The 23,904-nt window shown below is 44.0% G+C and overlaps 1 protein-coding gene across 6 annotated transcripts in view; it reads right to left on the bottom strand.

The window, feature by feature from the left end:
• nme7 (NME/NM23 family member 7) overlaps positions 1-23,904 on the bottom strand; it is a 142,385-nt gene that overhangs the window by 27,123 nt on the left and 91,358 nt on the right. For all 6 annotated transcript variants that reach the window (XM_031822294.1, XM_031822291.1, XM_031822290.1 and 3 more), the window contains 2 exons: positions 14,490-14,558; positions 12,147-12,248 (listed from right to left, as the gene is read on the bottom strand). In XM_031822294.1, the coding sequence (XP_031678154.1) occupies positions 12,147-12,248; positions 14,490-14,558 (171 nt within the window). The remainder of the gene's footprint in view (positions 1-12,146; positions 12,249-14,489; positions 14,559-23,904) is intronic.

Genomic DNA, 23,904 nt, shown 5'->3' with positions numbered 1-23,904 from the left:
ATACATCTACAAATACATCTACAAATACATCTACAAATGCACCTACAAATACACCTACAAATACATCTACAAATACACCTACAAATACATCTACAAATAAGTAAGTAGAAGTAGATGTCCTAACCGACTTGCCAAAACTATAGTTTGTTAACAAGAATATGTAGTGGTTGAAAAACGAGTTTTAATGACTCCAACCTAAGTGTATGTAAACTTCCCACTTCAACTGTATCATCTCATTTGAATTTCCTATTCAGATGTTTATTATACAGCAGAGTCCTCCAATAAATATAATTTAATTTGAACAACAAAATAAACCTATTTGTTCTGATCAGATTTCTGTTTTCAGCAGATCTACAAATGGTTCGTAATGTTAGTAATGGTTCGTAATGTTAGTAATGGTTCGTAATGGTTAGAAATGGTTCGTAATGTTAGTAATGGTTCGTAATGGTTCGTAATGGTTAGTAATGGTTCGTAATGTTAGAAATGGTTCGTAATGTTAGAAATGGTTCGTAATGTTAGTAATGGTTCGTAATGTTAGAAATGGTTCGTAATGGTAAGTAATGGTAGTAATGGTTAGAAATGGTTCGTAATGTTAGAAATGGTTCGTAATGGTTAGTAATGGTTCGTAATGTTAGTAATGGTTCGTAATGTTAGAAATGGTTCGTAATGTTAGAAATGGTTCGTAATGTTAGAAATGGTTTGTAGTGTTAGAAATGGTTCGTAATGTTAGTAATGGTTCGTAATGTTAGAAATGGTTCGTAATGGTTAGAAATGGTTCGTAATGTTAGAAATGGTTCGTAATGTTAGAAATGGTTCGTATTGTTAGAAATGGTTCGTAATGTTAGAAATGGTTCGTAATGTTAGAAATGGTTCGTAATGGTTAGAAATGGTTCGTAATGTTAGAAATGGTTCGTAATGGTAAGTAATGGTAGTAATGGTTAGAAATGGTTCGTAATGCTAGAAATGGTTCGTAATGTTAGAAATGGTTCGTAATGGTTAGAAATGGTTCGTAATGTTAGTAATAGTTCGTAATGTTAGTAATGGTTCGTAATGTTAGTAATGGTTCGTAATGTTAGTAATGGTTCGTAATGTTAGTAATGGTTCGTAATGTTAGTAATGGTTCGTAATGTTAGTAATGGTTCGTAATGTTAGAAATGGTTCGTAATGTTAGTAATGGTTCGTAATGTTAGTAATGGTTCGTAATGTTAGAAATGGTTCGTAATGTTAGAAATGGTTCGTAATGTTAGTAATGGTTCGTAATGTTAGAAATGGTTCGTAATGGTTAGAAATGGTTCGTAATGTTAGAAATGGTTCGTAATGTTAGAAATGGTTCGTAATGTTAGAAATGGTTCGTAATGGTTAGAAATGGTTCATAATGTTAGAAATGGTAAGTAATGGTAAGTAATGGTAGTAATGGTTAGAAATGGTTCGTAATGTTAGAAATGGTTCGTAATGGTTAGAAATGGTTCGTAATGTTAGTAATGGTTCGTAATGTTAGTAATGGTTCGTAATGTTAGTAATGGTTCGTAATGTTAGTAATGGTTCATAATGTTAGAAATGGTTCGTAATGTTAGTAATGGTTCGTAATGTTAGAAATGGTTCGTAATGTTAGTAATGGTTCGTAATGTTAGAAATGGTTCGTAATGTTAGTAATGGTTCGTAATGTTAGAAATGGTTCGTAATGTTAGAAATGGTTCATAATCTTAGTAATGGTTCGTAATGTTAGAAATGGTTCGTGATGTTAGAAATGGTTCGAAATGGTTCGTAATGTTAGAAATGGTTCGTAATGTTAGAAATGGTTCGTAATGTTAGTAATGGTTCGTAATGTTAGAAATGGTTCGTAATGTTAGAAATGGTTCGTAATGGTTAGAAATGGTTCGTAATGTTAGAAATGGTTCGTAATGTTAGAAATGGTTCGTAATGTTAGAAATGGTTCGTAATGGTTAGAAATGGTTCGTAATGTTAGAAATGGTTCGTAATGTTAGAAATGGTTCGTAATGTTAGAAATGGTTCGTAATGTTAGTAATGGTTCGTAATGTCAGTAATGGTTCGTAATGTTAGAAATGGTTCGTAATGTTAGTAATGGTTCGTAATGTTAGTAATGGTTCGTAATGTTAGTAATGGTTCGTAATGTTAGAAATGGTTCGTAATGTTAGAAATGGTTCATAATGTTAGTAATGGTTCGTAATGTTAGTAATGGTTCGAAATGTTAGTAATGGTTTCGTAATGTTAGTAATGGTTCGTAATGTTAGAAATGGTTCGTAATGTTAGTAATGGTTCGTAATGTTAGTAATGGTTCGTAATGTTAGAAATGGTTCGTAATGTTAGAAATGTTAGTAATGGTTCGTAATGGTCAGGAAGTGGTGGGGTATTAGATATCTACTGAAGCCATTTAGAGATGGTGTTGATGGTAACATTAGACTGATGTAACATTACAGTTATGGAAATAAATGATGCTGCTGTCCAGGGAACCCTTAGTATGAGTCCCAAATGGCCCCTATTCCCTACATAGTGCACTACTTTTGACCAGAGCCTTATGGTGTGCACTAATAAAGGAATAGTCTCATGTATCATCAGGAGGATGTTTTGATGAACTCGTGCCGTCTCCCAGGTAACAGGAAGAGAATCAGGGACTGTCTCATACAACACACACCACAATACAGACACCACAATACAGAGACACCACAGTGAAGTGACACCACAGTAGAGTGACACCACAGTGAAGTGACACCACAGTAGAGTGACACCACAGTGAAGTGACACCACAGTAGAGTGACACCACAGTAGAGTGACACCACAGTAGAGTGACACCACAGTAGAGTGACACCACAGTAGAGTGACACCACAGTAGAGTGACACCACAGTGCAGTGACACCACAGTATAGTGACACCACAGTATAGTGACACCACAGTATAGTGACACCACAGTAGAGTGACACCACAGTAGAGTGACACCACAGTGCAGTGACACCACAGTGCAGTGACACCACAGTATAGTGACACCACAGTATAGTGACACCACAGTATAGTGACACCACAGTATAGTGACACCACAGTATAGTGACAACACAGAGAATTTTTTTTTGGGGGGGGGGGGGGTGAAGGGGTCTCGATGTAGTCAGAAGAACACGTGTTATTTAAGATTAATTTATTGAATCTGCAATATCAACTTGTTATATTATGGATCACATCTACTGCATATTGATGTAATGCATCACTAGCCACTTTAAACAATGCCACTTATATGTTTACATACCCTACTCATCTCATATGTATATACTGGACTCTACACCATCTACTGCGTCTTGCCATTTTGATGTAATGTTTACATACCCTACATTACTCATCTCATATGTATATACTGTACTCGATACCATTGACTGCATCTTGCCTATGCCGTTCTGTACCATCACTCATTCATATATCTTTATGTACATATTCTTCATTCCTTTACACTTGTGTGTATAAGGTAGTTGTTGTGAAATTGTTAGGTTAGATTACTCATTGGTTATTACTGCACTGTCGGAACTAGAAGCACAAGCATTTCGCTACACTCGCAATAACACCTGCTAACCATGTGTATGTGACCATTAAAATCTGCTAACCATGTGTATGTGACCAATAACATCTGCTAACCATGTGTATGTGACCAATAACACCTGCTAACCATGTGTATGTGACCAATAACATCTGCTAACCATGTGTATGTGACAAATCTAATTTAATTTGATTTAATATCAACTGGTTATATTATATCGTGGAACACACTCTTCAAAAGGTTAAATACCTCAGCAGTGTGGCCCTGGCTGTGCAACGTCATAGCCTTGTTTTGTTAATGTAGCAGACAAGATACTCTTATTTCCCCGAGCCCTTATCACAGTCAAGACAACTATTTTATTTGATAGTGAAAACATGATGTAATATAACAGAATAAAAGACAACCCTGACCTGTTCACCTGGCCGTGCTGCTGCTCCAGTTTCAACTGTTCTGCCTGCGACTATGGAACCCTGACCTGTTCACCTGGCCGTGCTGCTGCTCCAGTTTCAACTGTTCTGCCTGCGGCTATGGAACCCTGACCTGTTCACCTGGCCGTGCTGCTGCTCCAGTTTCAACTGTTCTGCCTGCGACTATGGAACCCTGACCTGTTCACCTGGCCGTGCTGCTGCTCCAGTTTCAACTGTTCTGCCTGCGGCTATGGAACCCTGACCTGTTCACCTGGCCGTGCTGCTGCTCCAGTTTCAACTGTTCTGCCTGCGGCTATGGAACCCTGACCTGTTCACCTGGCCGTGCTGCTGCTCCAGTTTCAACTGTTCTGCCTGCGGCTATGGAACCCTGACCTGTTCACCTGGCCGTGCTGCTGCTCCAGTTTCAACTGTTCTGCCTGCGACTATGGAACCCTGACCTGTTCACCTGGCCCTGCTGCTGCTCCAGTTTCAACTGTTCTGCCTGCGGCTATGGAACCCTGACCTGTTCACCTGGCCGTGCTGCTGCTCCAGTTTCAACTGTTCTGCCTGCGGCTATGGAACCCTGACCTGTTCACCTGGCCGTGCTGCTGCTCCAGTTTCAACTGTTCTGCCTGCGGCTATGGAACCCTGACCTGTTCACCTGGCCGTGCTGCTGCTCCAGTTTCAACTGTTCTGCCTGCGGCTATGGAACCCTGACCTGTTCACCTGGCCGTGCTGCTGCTCCAGTTTCAACTGTTCTGCCTGCGACTATGGAATCCTGACCTGTTCACCGGACGTGCTACCTGTCCCAGACCTGCTGTTTTCAACTCTCTAGAGACAGCAGGAGCGGTAGAGTGTTGGGGAATAATCCGAATTGGTTGGTAACATAGGTAAGATGTTTTATATTCATCATATGTTTGTAAGTTACTTCTCATCAGAATGTGTTTGTATAATACTGTGGCGGGGTTGCAGTATCTGTTCTATGTCAAGACTAAGTTGCTTGGGCCGCAGAGAGGGGAGAGGTCAAGGTGTCATCATGTGTAAACATATCTTTTGCTCCACTGTGTCTGTGTGCCAGTCACTCCCTACTTTTCCCATCGGGGAGAGGAGGATGGCAGTGTCTGGAATCATTCTATGCTCCCTCTTTTGTTGCTCCTATCTTAACCTATAGCCTCACTCTCCTCTCCGTGAGCTTGTCCAGGATTGGTTGTATTTAGAATTGGTTGTATCTAAATGACAATTTGATATATATCATAGGGTGGGTGTAATGTCTTGGTACCATTTTGTACCAAGGACGAAATAAGAGCTTTGTTTAGGAGACCAAACTGAAGGATAATTTATAGCCAACTCTGTCTGGCTAGGGGATAGTCCTCTCTGAAGTAGTCTTTTCTTTGTGTAAGTTCCTAAGACCTGTGGTTTGTCATGTCGTCTAGGGGGGGGGGGTGGATCTTTGCTATTAAAGGATCTCAAATGCAATGTAGAGGGGGCTCTCAGAGAATTCATTGATAGACACTGAATTGATCTGAGAGTCACAGGGTTGTGATAGAGCTCATATAATTAAAGATGGACTTTGATAACTAACTCTGACTTGTGTTGTGGTTTGCTCTCATGATTTGGTAAATAGAGGACATTTCCACGACAAGAGATACTCTCAATGATCGGCTATGAAAAGCTAACTGACATTTACTCCTGAGGTGCTGTCCTGTTGCACCCTCTACAACTACTGTGATTATTATTATTTGACCCTGCTGGTCATCTATGAACATTTGAACATCTTGGCCATGTTCTGTTATAATCTCCACCCGGCACAGCCAGAAGAGGACTGGCCACCCCTCATAGCCTGGTTCCTCTCTAGTTTTCTTCCTGGGTTCTGGCCTTTCTAGGGAGTTTTTCCTAGCCACCGTGCTTCTACACCTGCATTGCTTGCTGTTTGGGGGTTTTAGGCTGGGTTTCTGTACAGCACCTTGAGATATATATATATATTTTTTAAACCTTTATTTTACTAGGCAAGTCAGTTAAGAACAAATTCTTATTTTCAATGACGGCCTAGGAACAGTGGGTTAACTGCATGTTCAGGGGCAGAACGATAGATTTGTACCTTGTCAGCTCGGTGATTCGAACTTGCAACCTTTCGGTTACTAGTCCAACGCTCTAACCACTAGGCTACCCTGCCGCCCCAATATCAGCTGATGTAAGAAGGGCTTTATAAATACATTTGAACAGAGAGAAGAGATGTGTATCTCACAGAGATACACATAATTTGAAACGGGCCTCAATATGTTGAGTTGAGTTCAGGGTTACAAACCAAAATCTATCTTCTTTTTCGATAAACAGATGTTCGATTTAGTTTATGTTTTGGCCTGTACCTTGGAAATGGGTGACCAATTCTACAGTGAGCATAGGGATGAATTATGGCCAAGACATCTGTCTGGTGAGGGGATGAATGATTCTGATGAAAATACTCTCTTTGACTTTATCAAACTCATGTTTTTGCATATTTTCCGTGTGGAACCTGTCTATATTTAGCGGGTAATAGCCTACACTGATCAATTCTAAATGCCACTAGCGGTTTGCAAAGTAGGGTCGTCACTAATGTTAGTTACCACAGCCACAAAGTTAAAAGCCTGCTGTTTCTATAATTTCGCTAACTAAATTCTGTTTTCAAACCAAACCCTTAAAGCACATTTTTGTTTTCATAAATTTTTTACGATATATTGCCTTTCGGTTACTAGTCCAACGCCCTAACCACTAGGCTACCTGCCGACCCCTTGTTAAATGTGGAGTTTTGAGGTCAGATCGGGGACTCATCCCTAGACGGTGTTTCAGAGGCTGTCGACCATATAGTTCAACAGGGTGCAGAGTTTTATTTTATTTTACCTTTATTTAACCAGGCAAGTCAGTTAAGAACAAATTCTTATTTTCAATGACGGCCTAGGAACAGTGGGTTAACTGCCTGTTCAGGGGCAGAACGATAGATTTGTACCATGTCAGCTCGGGGGTTTGAACTTGCAACCTTCCGGTTACTAGTCCAACGCTTTAACCACTAGGCTACTCTGCCGCGAGTTGACTGGCAGGTTAAGGGGTGGTGTCAAATAAAAATGACTTAACTCTGTAGTTTGAACAGCATTAAGGTTACAAAACAGGTCACATTATAGGTTTTGAGTAGTAAACTCTTAGTTTAGTTTATGAATAGTAAACTCTTAGTTTATGAATAGTAAACTCTTAGTAAACTCTTAGTTTATGAATAGTAAACTCTTAGTAAACTCTTAGTTTATGAATAGTAAACACTTAGTTTATGAATAGTAAACTCTTAGTTTATGAATAGTAAACTCTTAGTTTATGAATAGTAAACTCTTAGTTTATGAATAGTAATCTCTTTTAGCTTGTAGTCATAGATTGGTGTGGTAGACAGAATGTAGACCTAATCATAATAATTACTGTATGTGTATACTACGCAGACTAGTGAGGTCACAAGTACAGACTTGCAGAGAGAGTTCGGCAAGGTCGTAGCTGTGGACTTTGACTGTCGGTAGCTCTCTCCCAAGACAGTCTTCTGCTCTTAAAGTGAAAGCTAAGCTCTTTCTCCCATACAACCTGCATTTATATCAGAAAAAAAGCAACCTTGTGTCGGTCTGTCTTCGTTTTAATATGAATTGAATCTGTGATCCTCAGAACGTTTCTAGGCGTGTTATTCATGTTGAATAGAAATAGGGCAGTCCATTCAGTTCTGGGATAATTGCATGTGTTGTTAGCATCTGACACTATGCTTTGATATGCAAATTGTATTTCCTGTCTTAATGTGACCTTTATAAAAAGGTGCCAGATTTCATTTCATAGCTTGTCTTGATGTGACCCCTATGAAAAAAAGGTCAGACTAGTCAGCTACATCAGGGCCGAGGAGAGGAGAGCGCACAGAGGCTACGTCCCAAATGCACCCTATCCACTACATCAGGGCCGAGGAGAGGAGAGCGCTCAGAGGCTATGTCCCAAATGCACCCTATCCACTACATCAGGGCCGAGGAGAGGAGAGCGCACAGAGGCTACGTCCCAAATGCACCCTATCCACTACATCAGGGACCCCTAAGGGCCCTGGTCAACAGGAGTGCACTGTAAAGGGGGTAGGGTGCCATTTTGGGACACAGACAGAGACAGACAGCCAGAGACAGACAGAGCGAGACAGACAGAGCGAGAGAGACAGAGCGAGAGAGACAGAGCGAGAGAGACAGAGCGAGCGAGACAGACAGAGCGAGAGAGAGAGACAGACAGAGCGAGAGAGAGAGACAGACAGAGCGAGAGACAGACAGAGCGAGAGAGAGAGACAGACAGAGCGAGAGAAAGAGACAGACAGAGCGAGAGACAGACATTAGAGAGACATATTTTCCTCAGATTACACAGATCCACAAAGAATTCGAAAACAAATCCAATTTTGAAAAACTCCCATATCTACTGGGTGAAATTCCACAGTGTGCCATCACAGCAGCAAGATTTGTGACCTGTTGCCACGAGAAAAGGGCAACCAGTGAAGAACAAACACCATTGTAAATACAACCCATATTTATGCTTATTTATTTTATCTTGTGTCCTTTAACCTTTTGTACATTGTTAAAACACTGTATATATATATATATATATATAATATGACATTTGTAATGTCTTTACTGTTGTGAAACTTCTGTATGTGTAATGTTTACTGTTCATTTTTGTTGTTTTTCACTTTATATATTCACTTTGTATGTTGTCTACCTCACTTGCTTTGGCAATGTTAACACATGTTTCCCATGCCAATAAAGCCCTTGAATTGAATTGAATTGAATTGACAGACAGACCGAGAGAGACAGACAGAGCGAGAGAGACAGACAGACCGAGAGAGACAGACAGAGCGAGAGAGACAGACAGAGCGAGAGAGACAGACAGACCGAGAGAGACAGACAGACAGACCGAGAGAGACAGACAGAGAGAGACAGACATAGAGAGACAGACATAGAGAGACAGACATAGAGAGACAGACATAGAGAGACATACATAGAGAGACAGACAGAGAGACAGACAGAGAGAGACAGACATAGAGAGACAGACATAGAGAGACAGACATAGAGAGACCGACAGAGACAGACAGAGACAGACAGACATAGAGACAGACATAGAGAGACAGACATAGAGAGACAGACATAGAGAGACCGACAGAGACAGACAGACATAGAGACAGACATAGAGACAGACAGAGAGAGACAGACATAGAGAGACAGACATAGAGAGACAGACATAGAGAGACAGACATAGAGAGACCGACAGAGACAGACAGACATAGAGAGACAGACATAGAGAGACAGACATAGAGAGACAGACATAGAGAGACCGACAGAGACAGACAGACATAGAGACAGACAGAGAGACAGACATAGAGAGACAGACATAGAGAGACCGACAGAGACAGACAGAGAGACAGACATAGAGAGACAGACATAGAGAGACAGACATAGAGAGACAGACATAGAGAGACCGACATAGAGAGACCGACAGAGACAGACAGACATAGAGAGACAGACATAGAGAGACCGACAGAGACAGACAGACATAGAGACAGACAGAGAGAGACAGACAGACAGAGACAGACAGAGAGAGACCGACAGAGAGAGACAGACAGACAGAGAGACCGACAGAGACAGACAGACATAGAGACAGACAGAGAGAGACAGACAGACAGACAGAGACAGACAGAGACAGACAGATGACCTCTGAGGAAGGCCCACATCCCACCATGCTCTGAACTACCAACAATAGAGGATTCACACTGAGATAGTGGCTGTATACTAGCACTGAAATATCTCTCTCGCTCTCTCTCACACGCTCATATCTGACATTTATTGCCTTAATTATTGAAGCATTTGGTGCAAGTGTGTGTGTGTGTGGATCTGTGTGCTGCAGGGCTGTGCCTGTGTGTTGGTGATGTGAAACCTAATGACACCATACTGTGTTGTTGATTACCTATTCATTCCCCTACACATCTGTTACCATGATGATGAGGACCACAGACAACACCATTCACTCCCCTACACATCTGTTACCTGGACGATGAGGACCACAGACAACACCATTCACCCCCCTACACATCTGTTACCATGACGATGAGGACCACAGACAACACCATTCACCCCCTACACATCTGTTACCATGACGATGAGGACCACATACAACACCATTCACTCCCCTACACATCTGTTACCATGATGATGAAGACCATAGACAACACCATTCACTCCCCTACACATCTGTTACCATGACGATGAGGACCACAGACAACGCCATTCACTCCCCTACACATCTGTTACCATGACGATGAAGACCACAGACAGCGCCATTCACTCCCCTACACATCTGTTACCATGACGATGAGGACCACAGACAACACCATTCACTCCCTTACACATCTGTTACCATGTCGATGAAGACCACAGACAACACCATTCACTCCCCTACACATCTGTTACCATGACGATGAGGACCACAGACAACACCATTCACTCCCCTACACATCTGTTACCATGACGATGAGGACCACAGACAACACCATTCGCTCCCCTACACATCTGTTACCATGACGATGAGGACCACAGACAACACCATTCACTCCCTTACACATCTGTTACCATGACAATGAAGACCACAGACAACACCATTCACTCCGCTACACATCTGTTACCATGACGATGAAGACCACAGACAACACCATTCACTCCCCTACACATCTGTTACCATGACGATGAGGACCACAGACAACACCATTCGCTCCCCTACACATCTGTTACCATGACGATGAGGACCACAGACAACACCATTCACTCCCCTACACATCTGTTACCTGGACGATGAGGACCACAGACAACACCATTCACTCCCCTACACATCTGTTACCATGACGATGAGGACCACAGACAACACCATTCACTCCCCTACACATCTAGGGTGTGTCCCAAATGGCACCTTATTCCCTAATTACTTTTGTCCATAAGGCCAATCGTTGAGTTGGAACAATAAACTCACGATCACTTTGTCTTGCCTTCCTGTTAGTTTGATCTGCAACAGTAGTTAGTTAGGACTCCTGAAGCATGTTACAGTTAAGTTCGCAGGGCAGTCAAATTAAAGTGTTAAATGTTTTCCATGTCACGTGACACTCAACACTGCTCAACGATTGGCTCGTGCCATTCAAATCCTGTGTGTTGTGTAATAACAGAATATGAATCGTTAGGGCACTGGCACCATATTGTTTTGGATAGTCATCAGGTACGTGATTTCAGATTGATGGGTTTTTTGTTTTCAAATAACTTAGTTCCCACTTCCCAGTGATTTTATTGTTTGATAGTATAATAATAGCAATAATAATAATAATAACAATAGACTAAACAAGACAAAGAGAGGCGTGGGCTCAAAGAAGGTAAAGTTAGAGGTAGCCAATGCTAACTATCGTTAGTGCAATGACTGGAAGTCTGTGGGTATCTGCTAACATGCTAGTTAGAGGTAGCCAATGCTAACTATCGTTAGTGCAATGACTGGAAGTCTGTGGGTATCTGCTAACATGCTAGTTAGAGGTAGCCAATGCTAACTATCGTTAGTGCAATGACTGGAAGTCTGTGGGTATCTGCTAACATGCTAGTTAGAGGTAGCCAATGCTAACTATCGTTAGTGCAATGACTGGAAGTCTGTGGGTATCTGCTAACATGCTAGTTAGAGGTAGCCAATGCTAACTATCGTTAGTGCAATGACTGGAAGTCTGTGGGTATCTGCTAACATGCTAGTTAGAGGTAGCCAATGCTAACTATCGTTAGTGCAATGACTGAAAGTCTGTGGGTATCTGCTAACATGCTAGTTAGAGGTAGCCAATGCTAACTATCGTTAGTGCAATGACTGGAAGTCTGTGGGTATCTGCTAACATGCTAGTTAGAGGTAGCCAATGCTAACTACCGTTAGTGCAATGACTGGAAGTCTGTGGGTATCTGCTAACATGCTAGTTAGAGGTAGCCAATGCTAACTATCGTTAGTGCAATGACTGGAAGTCTGTGGGTATCTGCTAACATGCTAGTTAGAGGTAGCCAATGCTAACTAGAGGTGCTAAATACTTGACGTGTATCCCCTGTTGAGTTACACGTGTAAAGCACAGGGAGCAGATGGGCCAGAACATGTGGATGATGTGAAAAATAACTCACTGGATCAGCTGGTCCACAGAACTCCCTGAAGGTCTTCGGGGCGTCAGTCCCTCTGATCTCCAGGGCCATGCAGGGTCCAGAACATAGCTCTGCCACCATGTTCTGTAGAAAGACTCACAACAGTTAGCATTGGAGTACATTGACTTCCATAGTTTTTTTAATGATAAAATGCTAATATTAGTGGTTGGTGGCAATGGATTTGGTATTGGCCATATATAGTCTTCTTTTGAGCCACACAACCAAAGCGTGGATTGCAGGTAAGGAGGCAAAAATAACTTTAAAATATTTACTAAATAAACGAAAGTGAAAATAAATCAATTAAATAAAACCAAAAAGTAACAACAAAATTACATAACAATAACGAGGCTTTATACAGGGGATACCGGTACCGAGTCAATGTGGAGGCTTTATACAGGGGATACCGGTACCGAGTCAATGTGGAGGCTATATACAGGGGATACCGGTACCTAGTCAATGTGGAGGCTTTATACAGGGGATACCGGTACCGAGTCAATGTGGAGGCTATATACAGGGGGTACCGGTACCTAGTCAATGTGGAGGCTATATACAGGGGATACCGGTACCTAGTCAATGTGGAGGCTATATAAAGGGGATACCGGTACAGAGTCAATGTGGAGACTTTATACAGGGGGTACCGGTACCGAGTCAATGTGGAGGCTTTATACAGGGGATACCGGTACCTAGTCAATGTGCAGGGGTACAGGTTAGTCAAGGTAATTTGCATAGACAATAAACAGCAAGTAGTAGCAGTGTAAAAACAAAGGTATAAAGGTGAACAGGTAAAATGGTGCCGGAGGGAATGGTGCCGGAGAGAGAATGGTGCCAGAAGGGAATTGTGCCAGAGGGAATGGTGCCGGAGAGAATGGTGCCAGAGAGAATGGTGCCAGAGAGAAAGGTGCCAGAGAGAAAGGTGCCAGAGAGAAAGGTGCCAGAGAGAAAGGTGCCGGAGGGAATGGTGCCGGAGAGAATGGTGCCGGAGAGAATGGTGCCGGAGAGAATGGTGCCTATTCCCTATGGGCACTGGTCAAATGTAGTGCACCGAATAGGGACCAGGGTGGGACATGTACTTTCTGGTCCACCAGCCACATTCTTTGGATTTGTTAAAACGAACTGCTCCCAGATGCTCTGTGTGACCACCTGCCAATGTGGCTGATAAGAATAGACATTCTACCAGCCAATGTCTAAATCTACCAGCATTTGGCTGGGTGTTAATTTCCCACCCGGTTTGGGACGCAATCTGCTTCTAGGAACAGAGATCAGATCAGAGCAGTCTAAATGGTGATGTGTTTGGTTTCCAAGGCAACGGACAAGGTCCCCTACCCTCAACACCTCTGGCAACAGACAGACTTCCAGGGGGGAGAATAGCTCTTTTATAGGCGATTGAGATACAAATGTCTACCAGAGCTAAGGTATATATATTCCCTGTATAACTACCATGTATCAGTGAGTAAAACAAACAGCATCTAAGATAAACAATTTAAAAAAGACATTGCCTCAGCATGTGGTATACTAGAATAAGGCTGTCAGCATTCAGTGCTTGAACCACCCAGTTTATACTAGAATATAAATGCCTGTGATATGGTCTGATATGGCTGTTAGCATTCAAGACTCGAACCACCCAGTTTATACTAGAATATAAATGCCTGTGATATGGTCTGATATGGCTGTTAGCATTCAAGGCTCGAACCACCCAGTTTATACTAGAATATAAATGCCTGTGATATGGTCTGATATGGCTGTTAGCATTCAAGACTCGAACCACCCAGTTTATACTAGAATATAAATGCCTGTGATATGGTCTGATATGGCTGTTAGCATTCAAGGCTCGAACCACCCAGTTTATACTAGAATATAAATGCCTGTGATATACGGTCTGATATGGCTGTTAGCATTCAAGGCTCGAACCACCCAGTTTATACTAGAATATAAATGCCTGTGATATACGGTCTGATATGGCTGTTAGCATTCAAGACTCGAACCACCCAGTTTATACTAGAATATAAATGCCTGTGATATGGTCTGATATGGCTGTTAGCATTCAAGGCTCGAACCACCCAGTTTATACTAGAATATAAATGCCTGTGATATGGTCTGATATGGCTGTTAGCATTCAAGGCTCGAACCACCCAGTTTATACTAGAATATAAATGCCTGTGATATGGCTGTTAGCATTCAAGGCTCGAACCACCCAGTTTATACTAGAATATAAATGCCTGTGTGCTTGTGCAAAGGTGTGAGTGACTTCACGCAGTGGTATGAATAAATTAGCATATTTACATAGTTTACAAACTGTGTGGAAATGTGTAAATATTCCATACTCACAGGGTACTCGGTCACAACCCCTTTGTAAACTTCCAGGAATTCCTCTGCATTGGCCCGGTCCATGTTAAACTGTGAGTAGACAAGAGAAGGCAAAACTGTCATCAGTAACTGACTGCAACTCAAACATATTAAAAAAACAGACTTCATTTGAGTTGAAGTGAAACGTAGAAAATGACTTGTGTGAATGTGGAGCGTAGATATGGGAATGTTTAGATGGTTTAAATGAGTTCAGATTGGGTAGGATCTTTATCTGTAGAGGACATTTTGTGTCAGTGTTTCTTACAGCCACACCAAGTCCTACTTAGAAAGGTCTAGAACTCCCTGCCTCTCTCAGCGCTACATGTACAACGCCAGATGGTTGACAACGGGTCTCTGATGCTGCCGATGAGGACATTGACCACCAGCATCAGACCACTGTTCATTCTGTCTGGTTTATAGTACCATTAGGGCTGCGACGGACTTGGAATCTGAGGTTACGGTAATTGGCCAGGCCAATTATTATTTTTTTTTTTTAAACCTTTATTTAACCAGGCAAGTCAGTTAAGAACAAATTCTTATTTTCAATGACGGCCTAGGAACAGTGGGTTAACTGCCTGTTCAGGGGCAGAACGACAGATTTGTACCTTGTCAGCTCGGGGATTTGAACTTGCAACCTTTTGGTTACTAGTCCAACTCTCTAACCACTAGGCTACCCTACCGCCTCTACACTCTAACCACTAGGCTACCCTGCCGCCTCTACACTCTAACCACTAGGCTACCCTGCCGCCTCTACACTCTAACCACTAGGCTACCCTGCCACCTCTACACTCTAACCACTAGGCTACCCTGCCGCCTCTACACTCTAACCACTAGGCTACCCTGCCGCCTCTACACTCTAACCACTAGGCTACCCTGCCACCTCTACACTCTAACCACTAGGCTACCCTGCCGCATCTACACTCTAACCACTAGGCTACCCTGCCGCCTCTACACTCTAACCACTAGGCTACCCTGCCACCTCTACACTCTAACCACTAGGCTACCCTGCCACCTCTACACTCTAACCACTAGGCTACCCTGCCGCCTCTACACTCTAACCACTAGGCTACCCTGCCGCCTCTACACTCTAACCACTAGGCTACCCTGCCGCCTCTACACTCTAACCACTAGGCTACCCTGCCGCCTCTACACTCTAACCACTAGGCTACCCTGCCGCCTCTACACTCTAACCACTAGGCTACCCTGCCACCTCTACACTCTAACCACTAGGCTACCCTGCCGCATCTACACTCTAACCACTAGGCTACCCTGCCGCCTCTACACTCTAACCACTAGGCTACCCTGCCACCTCTACACTCTAACCACTAGGCTACCCTGCCACCTCTACACTCTAACCACTAGGCTACCCTGCCGCCTCTACACTCTAACCACTAGGCTACCCTGCCGCCTCTACACTCTAACCACTAGGCTACCCTGCCGCCTCTACACTCTAACCACTAGGCTACCCTGCCACCTCTACACTCTAACCACTAGGCTACCCTGCCGCCTCTACACTCTAACCACTAGGCTACCCTGCCGCCTCTACACTCTAACCACTAGGCTACCCTGCCGCCTCTACACTCTAACCACTAGGCTACCCTGCCGCCTCTACACTCTAACCACTAGGCTACCCTGCCGCCTCTACACTCTAACCACTAGGCTACCCTGCCACCTCTACACTCTAACCACTAGGCTACCCTGCCGCATCTACACTCTAACCACTAGGCTACCCTGCCACCTCTATACTCTAACCACTAGGCTACCCTGCCGCCCCGATGTACACGATCACCGGCATTTTTGTTGTCGTTGTTAAATATATCATATTTTTTTAATTGATTATTTATACAGATCCTATTTTCGACGCACAAAACCATTCAAACAAAGTCAGATGTGTTTTCTGTCGTTTATTTGCATCACATCCCATAATATGCTGTTGCAGACATTCAATGACAGGGGCGTTGACGTATGTTCTTCAAAGAGAGGACGCCGTAATGAATGACGTAATGTAGCCTAAACTACTGAAAACAGGCCTTTACCAGATTAAATCAAATCACATTTTATGTCACATACGCCGAATACAACAGGTGTAGTAGACCTTACAGTGAAATGCTGAATACAACAGGTGTAGTAGACCTTACAGTGAAATGCTGAATACAACAGGTGTAGTAGACCTTACAGTGAAATGCTGAATACAACAGGTGTAGTAGACCTCACAGTGAAATGCTGAATACAACAGGTGTAGTAGACCTTACAGTGAAATGCTGAATACAACAGGTGTAGTAGACCTCACAGTGAAATGCTGAATACAACAGGTGTAGTAGACCTTACAGTGAAATGCTGAATACAACAGGTGTAGTAGACCTTACAGTGAAATGCCGAATACAACAGGTGTAGTAGACCTTACAGTGAAATGCTGAATACAACAGGTGTAGTAGACCTTACAGTGAAATGCTGAATACAACAGGTGTAGTAGACCTTACAGTGAAATGCTGAATACAACAGGTGTAGTAGACCTTACAGTGAAATGCTGAATACAACAGGTGTAGTAGACCTCACAGTGAAATGCTGAATACAACAGGTGTAGTAGACCTTACAGTGAAATGCTGAATACAACAGGTGTAGTAGACCTTACAGTGAAATGCTGAATACAACAGGTGTAGTAGACCTTACAGTGAAATGCTGAATACAACAGGTGTAGTAGACCTCACAGTGAAATGCTGAATACAACAGGTGTAGTAGACCTCACAGTGAAATGCTTACTTATAAGCCCTTAACCAACAATGATCCTCTCTCCCAGAAGATATTCGAGATGATTCCCCAGCAGTGGAGGGGGCTATTTCAGACCAGAGGGGGGCCTCCGTCCAAGGGAATTCATGATCCTCTCTCCCAGAAGATATTCGAGATGATTCCCCAGCAGTTGGCCCCTTTTCCATAACCCCTATGATGACGACGGACAACTCAACCCACTAATATTTAGTAAGCATAAATAACTGGTAAAACTGACGTAAAAGCAACTTCACTACAATGTTACCGTTATCAGGCCCTTTATAGCATGTTACATAACATCAGCATTCGTATTAAGGCGGGGCATAACATAAACCCCAATTCAATTGGTGGGAAAGTTAATAATGAACTCATTCAACTCGTAGGCTATCATAAAACTCAACAGGATTCAACCCGTCTCTAATTGTTCTCTGAGGAGCTCGTTTGGGTCTCTCCACAGTAGATATGCTGCCCATTTCATCAGTTCAACCACCTCAAGTGGCAGTTTAGAATTCATCTCCCAATCTAAATTATTTTTTTTATTAATTATTATTCATTGAGAAACATGTTTAAAATTAATCTGGGTTTAAAGTGAAAACTAAATTTAGATTAGAGGAAGGATTATATTTAACTGGGATTAATTTAAAAATAGGTTTTACATTTGGTGCAACAAGATTAGTAGATAAACCTTGATTTAATCTTGTTTAAGAGTTAATCACTGTTGTGCAACCCACCCATAAAGTTAATTTCCTTTAAGTTTTACTTACGTGCGTTATTGCAAACAGGATGAATGTTTGGGAATATTTATATTCTGTACAGGTTTCCTTCTTTTCACTCTTTCATTTAGGTTAGTATTGTGGAGTAACTACAATGTTGATCCATCCTCATTTTTCTCCTATCACAGCCATTAAACTATGTACCCGTTTTAAAGTCACCATTGGCCTCATGTTGAAATCCCTGAACAGTTTCCTTCCTCTCCGGCAACTGAGTTAGGAAGGACGCCTGTATCTTTGTAATGACTGGGTGTATTGATACACCATCCAAAATGTAATTAATACATTCACCATGCTCTAAGGGGTATTCAATGTCTGTTTATTTGTATTTTTGTATTTAATAATAACCCATCTACCAATAGGTCCCTTTCTTTGCAAGGCATTGGAAAACCTCCCTGGACTCCCTGCTCAACTTGAGGGACCTTACAGATCATTGTACTGTATTTATACTCCGGACTAAGACATGGCTCGTCCTGATATTTCTTAATTCCATTCTTTTACTTTAGATTTGTGTGTATTGTTGTGTATTGTTGTGTATTGTTGTGTATTGTTAGATATTACTGCGCTGTTGGAGCTAGGAACACAACGCATTTCACTACACCCGCAATAACATCTGCTAAATATGTCTATGTGACAAATAACATTGTGTTTGATATCGGCCAGGACCGGGCCGGATGAGCATTAGTCTACAAATGAAGAAAGGATTCCGTATCAAATCATACCTGCCAGGTTGGAGAAGGTTGGCACATTGTCTGTTTGACACAGCATCACTGTCCTTAGAGACAGAACAACCTTGTCCACTGCTGTTGAATAATGAATGAATAGTCAGACACATACAACCTTAAAAAAAAAAAGGAATACTGATTTATTTATTTACTAGCAAGGAATGAAAACGTGCATTGTATAAAAGAAAGTCCATCAAATGATGTTTTTACTGAAGTGCCAGAGTCTATAGCACTCTACACCTCTAGCAGATAGCTGCTCCAGCATCACTCTACACCTCTAGCAGATAGCTTCTCCAGCATCACTCTACACCTCCAGTAGATAGCTGCTCCAGCATCACTCTACACCTCTACACATCTAGCAGATAGCTGCTCCAGCATCACTCTACACCTCTAGTAGATAGCTGCTCCAGCATCACTCTACACCTCTAGCAGATAGCTGCTCCAGCATCACTCTACACCTCTAGCAGATAGCTGCTGGAGCATCACTCTACACCTCTAGCAGATAGCTGCTCCAGCATCACTCTACACCTCCAGTAGATAGCTGCTCCAGCATCACTCTACACCTCTACACATCTAGCAGATAGCTGCTCCAGCATCACTCTACACCTCTAGCAGATAGCTTCTCCAGCATCACTCTACACCTCTACACATCTAGCAGATAGCTGCTCCAGCATCACTCTACACCTCTAGTAGATAGCTGCTCCAGCATCACTCTACACCTCTACACATCTAGCAGATAGCTGCTCCAGCATCACTCTACACCTCCAGTAGATAGCTGCTCCAGCATCACTCTACACCTCTACACATCTAGCAGATAGCTGCTCCAGCATCACTCTACACCTCTACACATCTAGCAGATAGCTGCTCCAGCATCACTCTACACATCTAGCAGATAGCTGCTCCAGCATCACTCTACACCTCTAGTAGATAGCTGCTCCAGCATCACTCTACACATCTAGCAGATAGCTGCTCCAGCATCACTCTACACCTCTACACATCTAGCAGATAGCTGCTCCAGCATCATCACTCTACACCTCTAGCAGATAGCTGCTCCAGCATCACTCTACACCTCTAGCAGATAGCTTCTCCAGCATCACTCTACACCTCTACACATCTAGCAGATAGCTGCTCCAGCATCACTCTACACCTCTAGTAGATAGCTGCTCCAGCATCACTCTACACCTCTACACATCTAGCAGATAGCTGCTCCAGCATCACTCTACACCTCCAGTAGATAGCTGCTCCAGCATCACTCTACACCTCTACACATCTAGCAGATAGCTGCTCCAGCATCACTCTACACCTCTACACATCTAGCAGATAGCTGCTCCAGCATCACTCTACACATCTAGCAGATAGCTGCTCCAGCATCACTCTACACCTCTAGTAGATAGCTGCTCCAGCATCACTCTACACATCTAGCAGATAGCTGCTCCAGCATCACTCTACACCTCTACACATCTAGCAGATAGCTGCTCCAGCATCATCACTCTACACCTCTAGCAGATAGCTGCTCCAGCATCACTCTACACATCTAGCAGATAGCTGCTCCAGCATCACTCTACACCTCTACACATCTAGCAGATAGCTGCTCCAGCATCATCACTCTACACCTCTAGCAGATAGCTGCTCCAGCATCACTCTACACATCTAGCAGATAGCTGCTCCAGCATCACTCTACACCTCTACACATCTAGCAGATAGCTGATCCAGCATCATCACTCTACACCTCTAGCAGATAGCTGCTCCAGCATCACTCTACACATCTAGCAGATATCTGCTGGAGCATCAGAGGCCAGGTGGAAAGAGGAGGAGATGTAGAACGTTTAATAGACAGACCAAGTTAGCAAAACAATTGCTTTTAATCATTAAGTAAATACTCCTGCTGTTCAGTAAAGTTTATACACATTAAAATAAAATGTATACAAATATCAGAACATCCTAAAATGAATGAAGACCTATTTAAACGGCTTTGACTGTTATTTTATTCATTCATAACAGTTAGTTACATAGTTATTAAACTACCGTCACAGGCCTAAGTACCACAGTACAACACAATGCTTCAGCTCCATGTGTGATTAGAGACACAAAACCACGAGTGATCCACTGTGCCCCTGCCTGCCCCAGGGTCAACACTGTCCATCACTCTCTCCCTACTGTGCCCCTGCCTGCCCCAGGGTCAACACTGTCCATCACTCTCTCCCTACTGTGCCCCTGCCTGCCCCAGGGTCAACACTGTCCATCACTCTCTCCCTACTGTGCCCCTGCCTGCCCCAGGGTCAACACTGTCCATCACTCTCTCCCTACTGTGCCCCTGCCTGCCACTGTCCATCACATTCTCCCTACTGTGCCCCTGCCTGCCCCAGGGTCAACACTGTCCATCACTCACTCTCTCCCTACTGTGCCCCTGCCTGCCACTGTCCATCACTCTCTCCCTACCGTGCCCCTGTCATTTTAACGGTCTTGATTATTTTTGAATTCTTTGTTTAGTTATTTTGTTCTTCTTTGAGATTTCTCTGCAATTAAATGTGCTACACAAATTAAAGTAATTGGGATGCACAGGGCCGGGACCCCTTCCAGAAGAACAGAGAGGTGAGGGCAGCCTGGCAGAGACCCCTTCCAGAAGAACAGAGAGGCGAGGGCAGCCTGGCAGAGACCCCTTCCAGAAGAACAGAGAGGTGAGGGCAGCCTGGCAGAGACCCCTTCCAGAAGAACAGAGAGGTGAGGGCAGCCTGGCAGAGACCCCTTCCAGAAGAACAGAGAGGCGAGGGAAGCCTCTGGCAGAGACCCCTTCCAGAAGAACAGAGAGGCGAGGGCAGCCTGGCAGAGACCCCTTCCAGAAGAACAGAGAGGTGAGGGCAGCCTGGCAGAGACCCCTTCCAGAAGAACAGAGAGGTGAGGGCAGCCTGGCAGAGACCCCTTCCAGAAGAACAGAGAGGCGAGGGAAGCCTCTGGCAGAGACCCCTTCCAGAAGAACAGAGAGGCGAGGGAAGCCTCTGGCAGAGACCCCTTCCAGAAGAACAGAGAGGCGAGGGAAGCCTCTGGCAGAGACCCCTTCCAGAAGAACAGAGAGGCGAGGGAAGCCTCTGGCAGAGACCCCTTCCAGAAGAACAGAGAGGCGAGGGAAGCCTCTGGCAGAGACCCCTTCCAGAAGAACAGAGAGGCGAGGGCAGCCTCTGGCAGAGACCCCTTCCAGAAGAACAGAGAGGCGAGGGCAGCCTGGCAGAGACCCCTTCCAGAAGAACAGAGAGGCGAGGGCAGCCTGGCAGAGACCCCTTCCAGAAGAACAGAGAGGCGAGGGCAGTCTCTGGCAGAGACCTCTTCCAGAAGAACAGAGAGGCGAGGGCAGCCTGACAGAGACCCCTTCCAGAAGAACAGAGGTGAGGGCAGCCTCTGGCAGAGACCCCTTCCAGAAGAACAGAGAGGCGAGGGAAGCCTCTGACAGAGACCCCTTCCAGAAGAACAGAGAGGCGAAGGCAGCCTGGCAGAGACCCCTTCCAGAAGAACAGAGAGGCGAGGGCAGCCTGGCAGAGACCCCTTCCAGAAGAACAGAGAGGCGAGGGCAGCCTGGCAGAGACCCCTTCCAGAAGAACAGAGAGGCGAGGGCAGCCTGGCAGAGACCTCTTCCAGAAGAACAGAGAGGCGAGGGCAGCCTGACAGAGACCCCTTCCAGAAGAACAGAGGCGAGGGCAGCCTCTGGCAGAGACCCCTTCCAGAAGAACAGAGAGGCGAGGGCAGCCTGGCAGAGACCCCTTCCAGAAGAACAGAGAGGCGAGGGCAGCCTGACAGAGACCCCTTCCAGAAGAACAGAGAGGCGAGGGCAGCCTCTGGCAGAGCTATGAAAGGTCACTGATCTCAGCAGTGAATGTACGGTGTGGGTCTAAACAGGTTAACGCCATCATCATCATCATCATCATTACCCGTGGGTCTAAACAGGTTAATGCCATCATCATCACCCGTGGGTCAAAACAGGTTAACGCCATCATCATCATCACCCGTGGGTCAAAACAGGTTAACGCCATCATCATCACCCGTGGGTCTAAACAGGTTAACACCATCATCATCACCCGTGGGTCTAAACAGGTTAACACCATCATCATCACCATCACCACCCGTGGGTGTAAACAGGTTAACGCCATCATCATCATCATTACCCGTGGGTCTAAACAGGTTAACGCCATCATCATCATCATCACCCGTGGGTCAAAACAGGTTAACGCCATCATCATCACCCGTGGGTCTAAACAGGTTAACACCATCATCATCACCCGTGGGTCTAAACAGGTTAATGCCATCACCATCACCCGTGGGTCTAAACAGGTTAACGCCATCATCATCACCCGTGGGTCTAAACAGATTAACACCATCACCACCCGTGGGTCTAAACAGATTAATGCCATCATCACCCGTGGGTCTAAACAGGTTAACACCATCATCATCACCCGTGGGTCTAAACAGGTCAACACCATCATCATCACCCGTGTATCTAAACAGGTTAACACCATCATTATCACCCGTGTATCTAAACAGGTTAACACCATCATCATCACCCGTGTATCTAAACAGGTTAATGCCATCACCATCACCCGTGGGTCTAAACAGGTTAACACCATCATCATCACCCGTGTATCTAAACAGGTTAACACCATCATCATCACCAGTGTATCTAAACAGGTTAACACCATCATCATCACCCGTGTATCTAAACAGGTTAATGCCATCACCATCACCCATGGGTCTAAACAGGTTAACACCATCATCATCACCTGTGTATCTGAACAGGTTAATGCCATCACCATCACCCGTGGGTCTAAACAGGTTAACACCATCATCATCACCCGTGTATCTGAACAGGTTAATGCCATCACCATCACCTGTGGGTCTAAACAGGTTAACGCCATCATCATCACCACCCGTAGGTCTAAACAGGTTAACCTGTCTGGGAACCCCTCGCCAACAGCCAATGAAATTGCAGGGCGCCAAATACAAATCAACAGAAATCTCATAAATCTAATTTCTCAAACAAAGAAGTATTAGGCACCATTTTAAAGATAACATTCTCGTTAACCCAGTGTCTGATTTCAAAAATGCTTTACAGTGAAAGCTCCACAAACGATTATGTTAGGTCACCACCAA

This window comes from Oncorhynchus kisutch, linkage group LG4 (assembly GCF_002021735.2).
Source record: "Oncorhynchus kisutch isolate 150728-3 linkage group LG4, Okis_V2, whole genome shotgun sequence".
Taxonomy (NCBI): Eukaryota; Metazoa; Chordata; class Actinopteri; order Salmoniformes; family Salmonidae; genus Oncorhynchus; species Oncorhynchus kisutch.
This window is presented reverse-complemented; position numbering and strand designations above follow the sequence as displayed.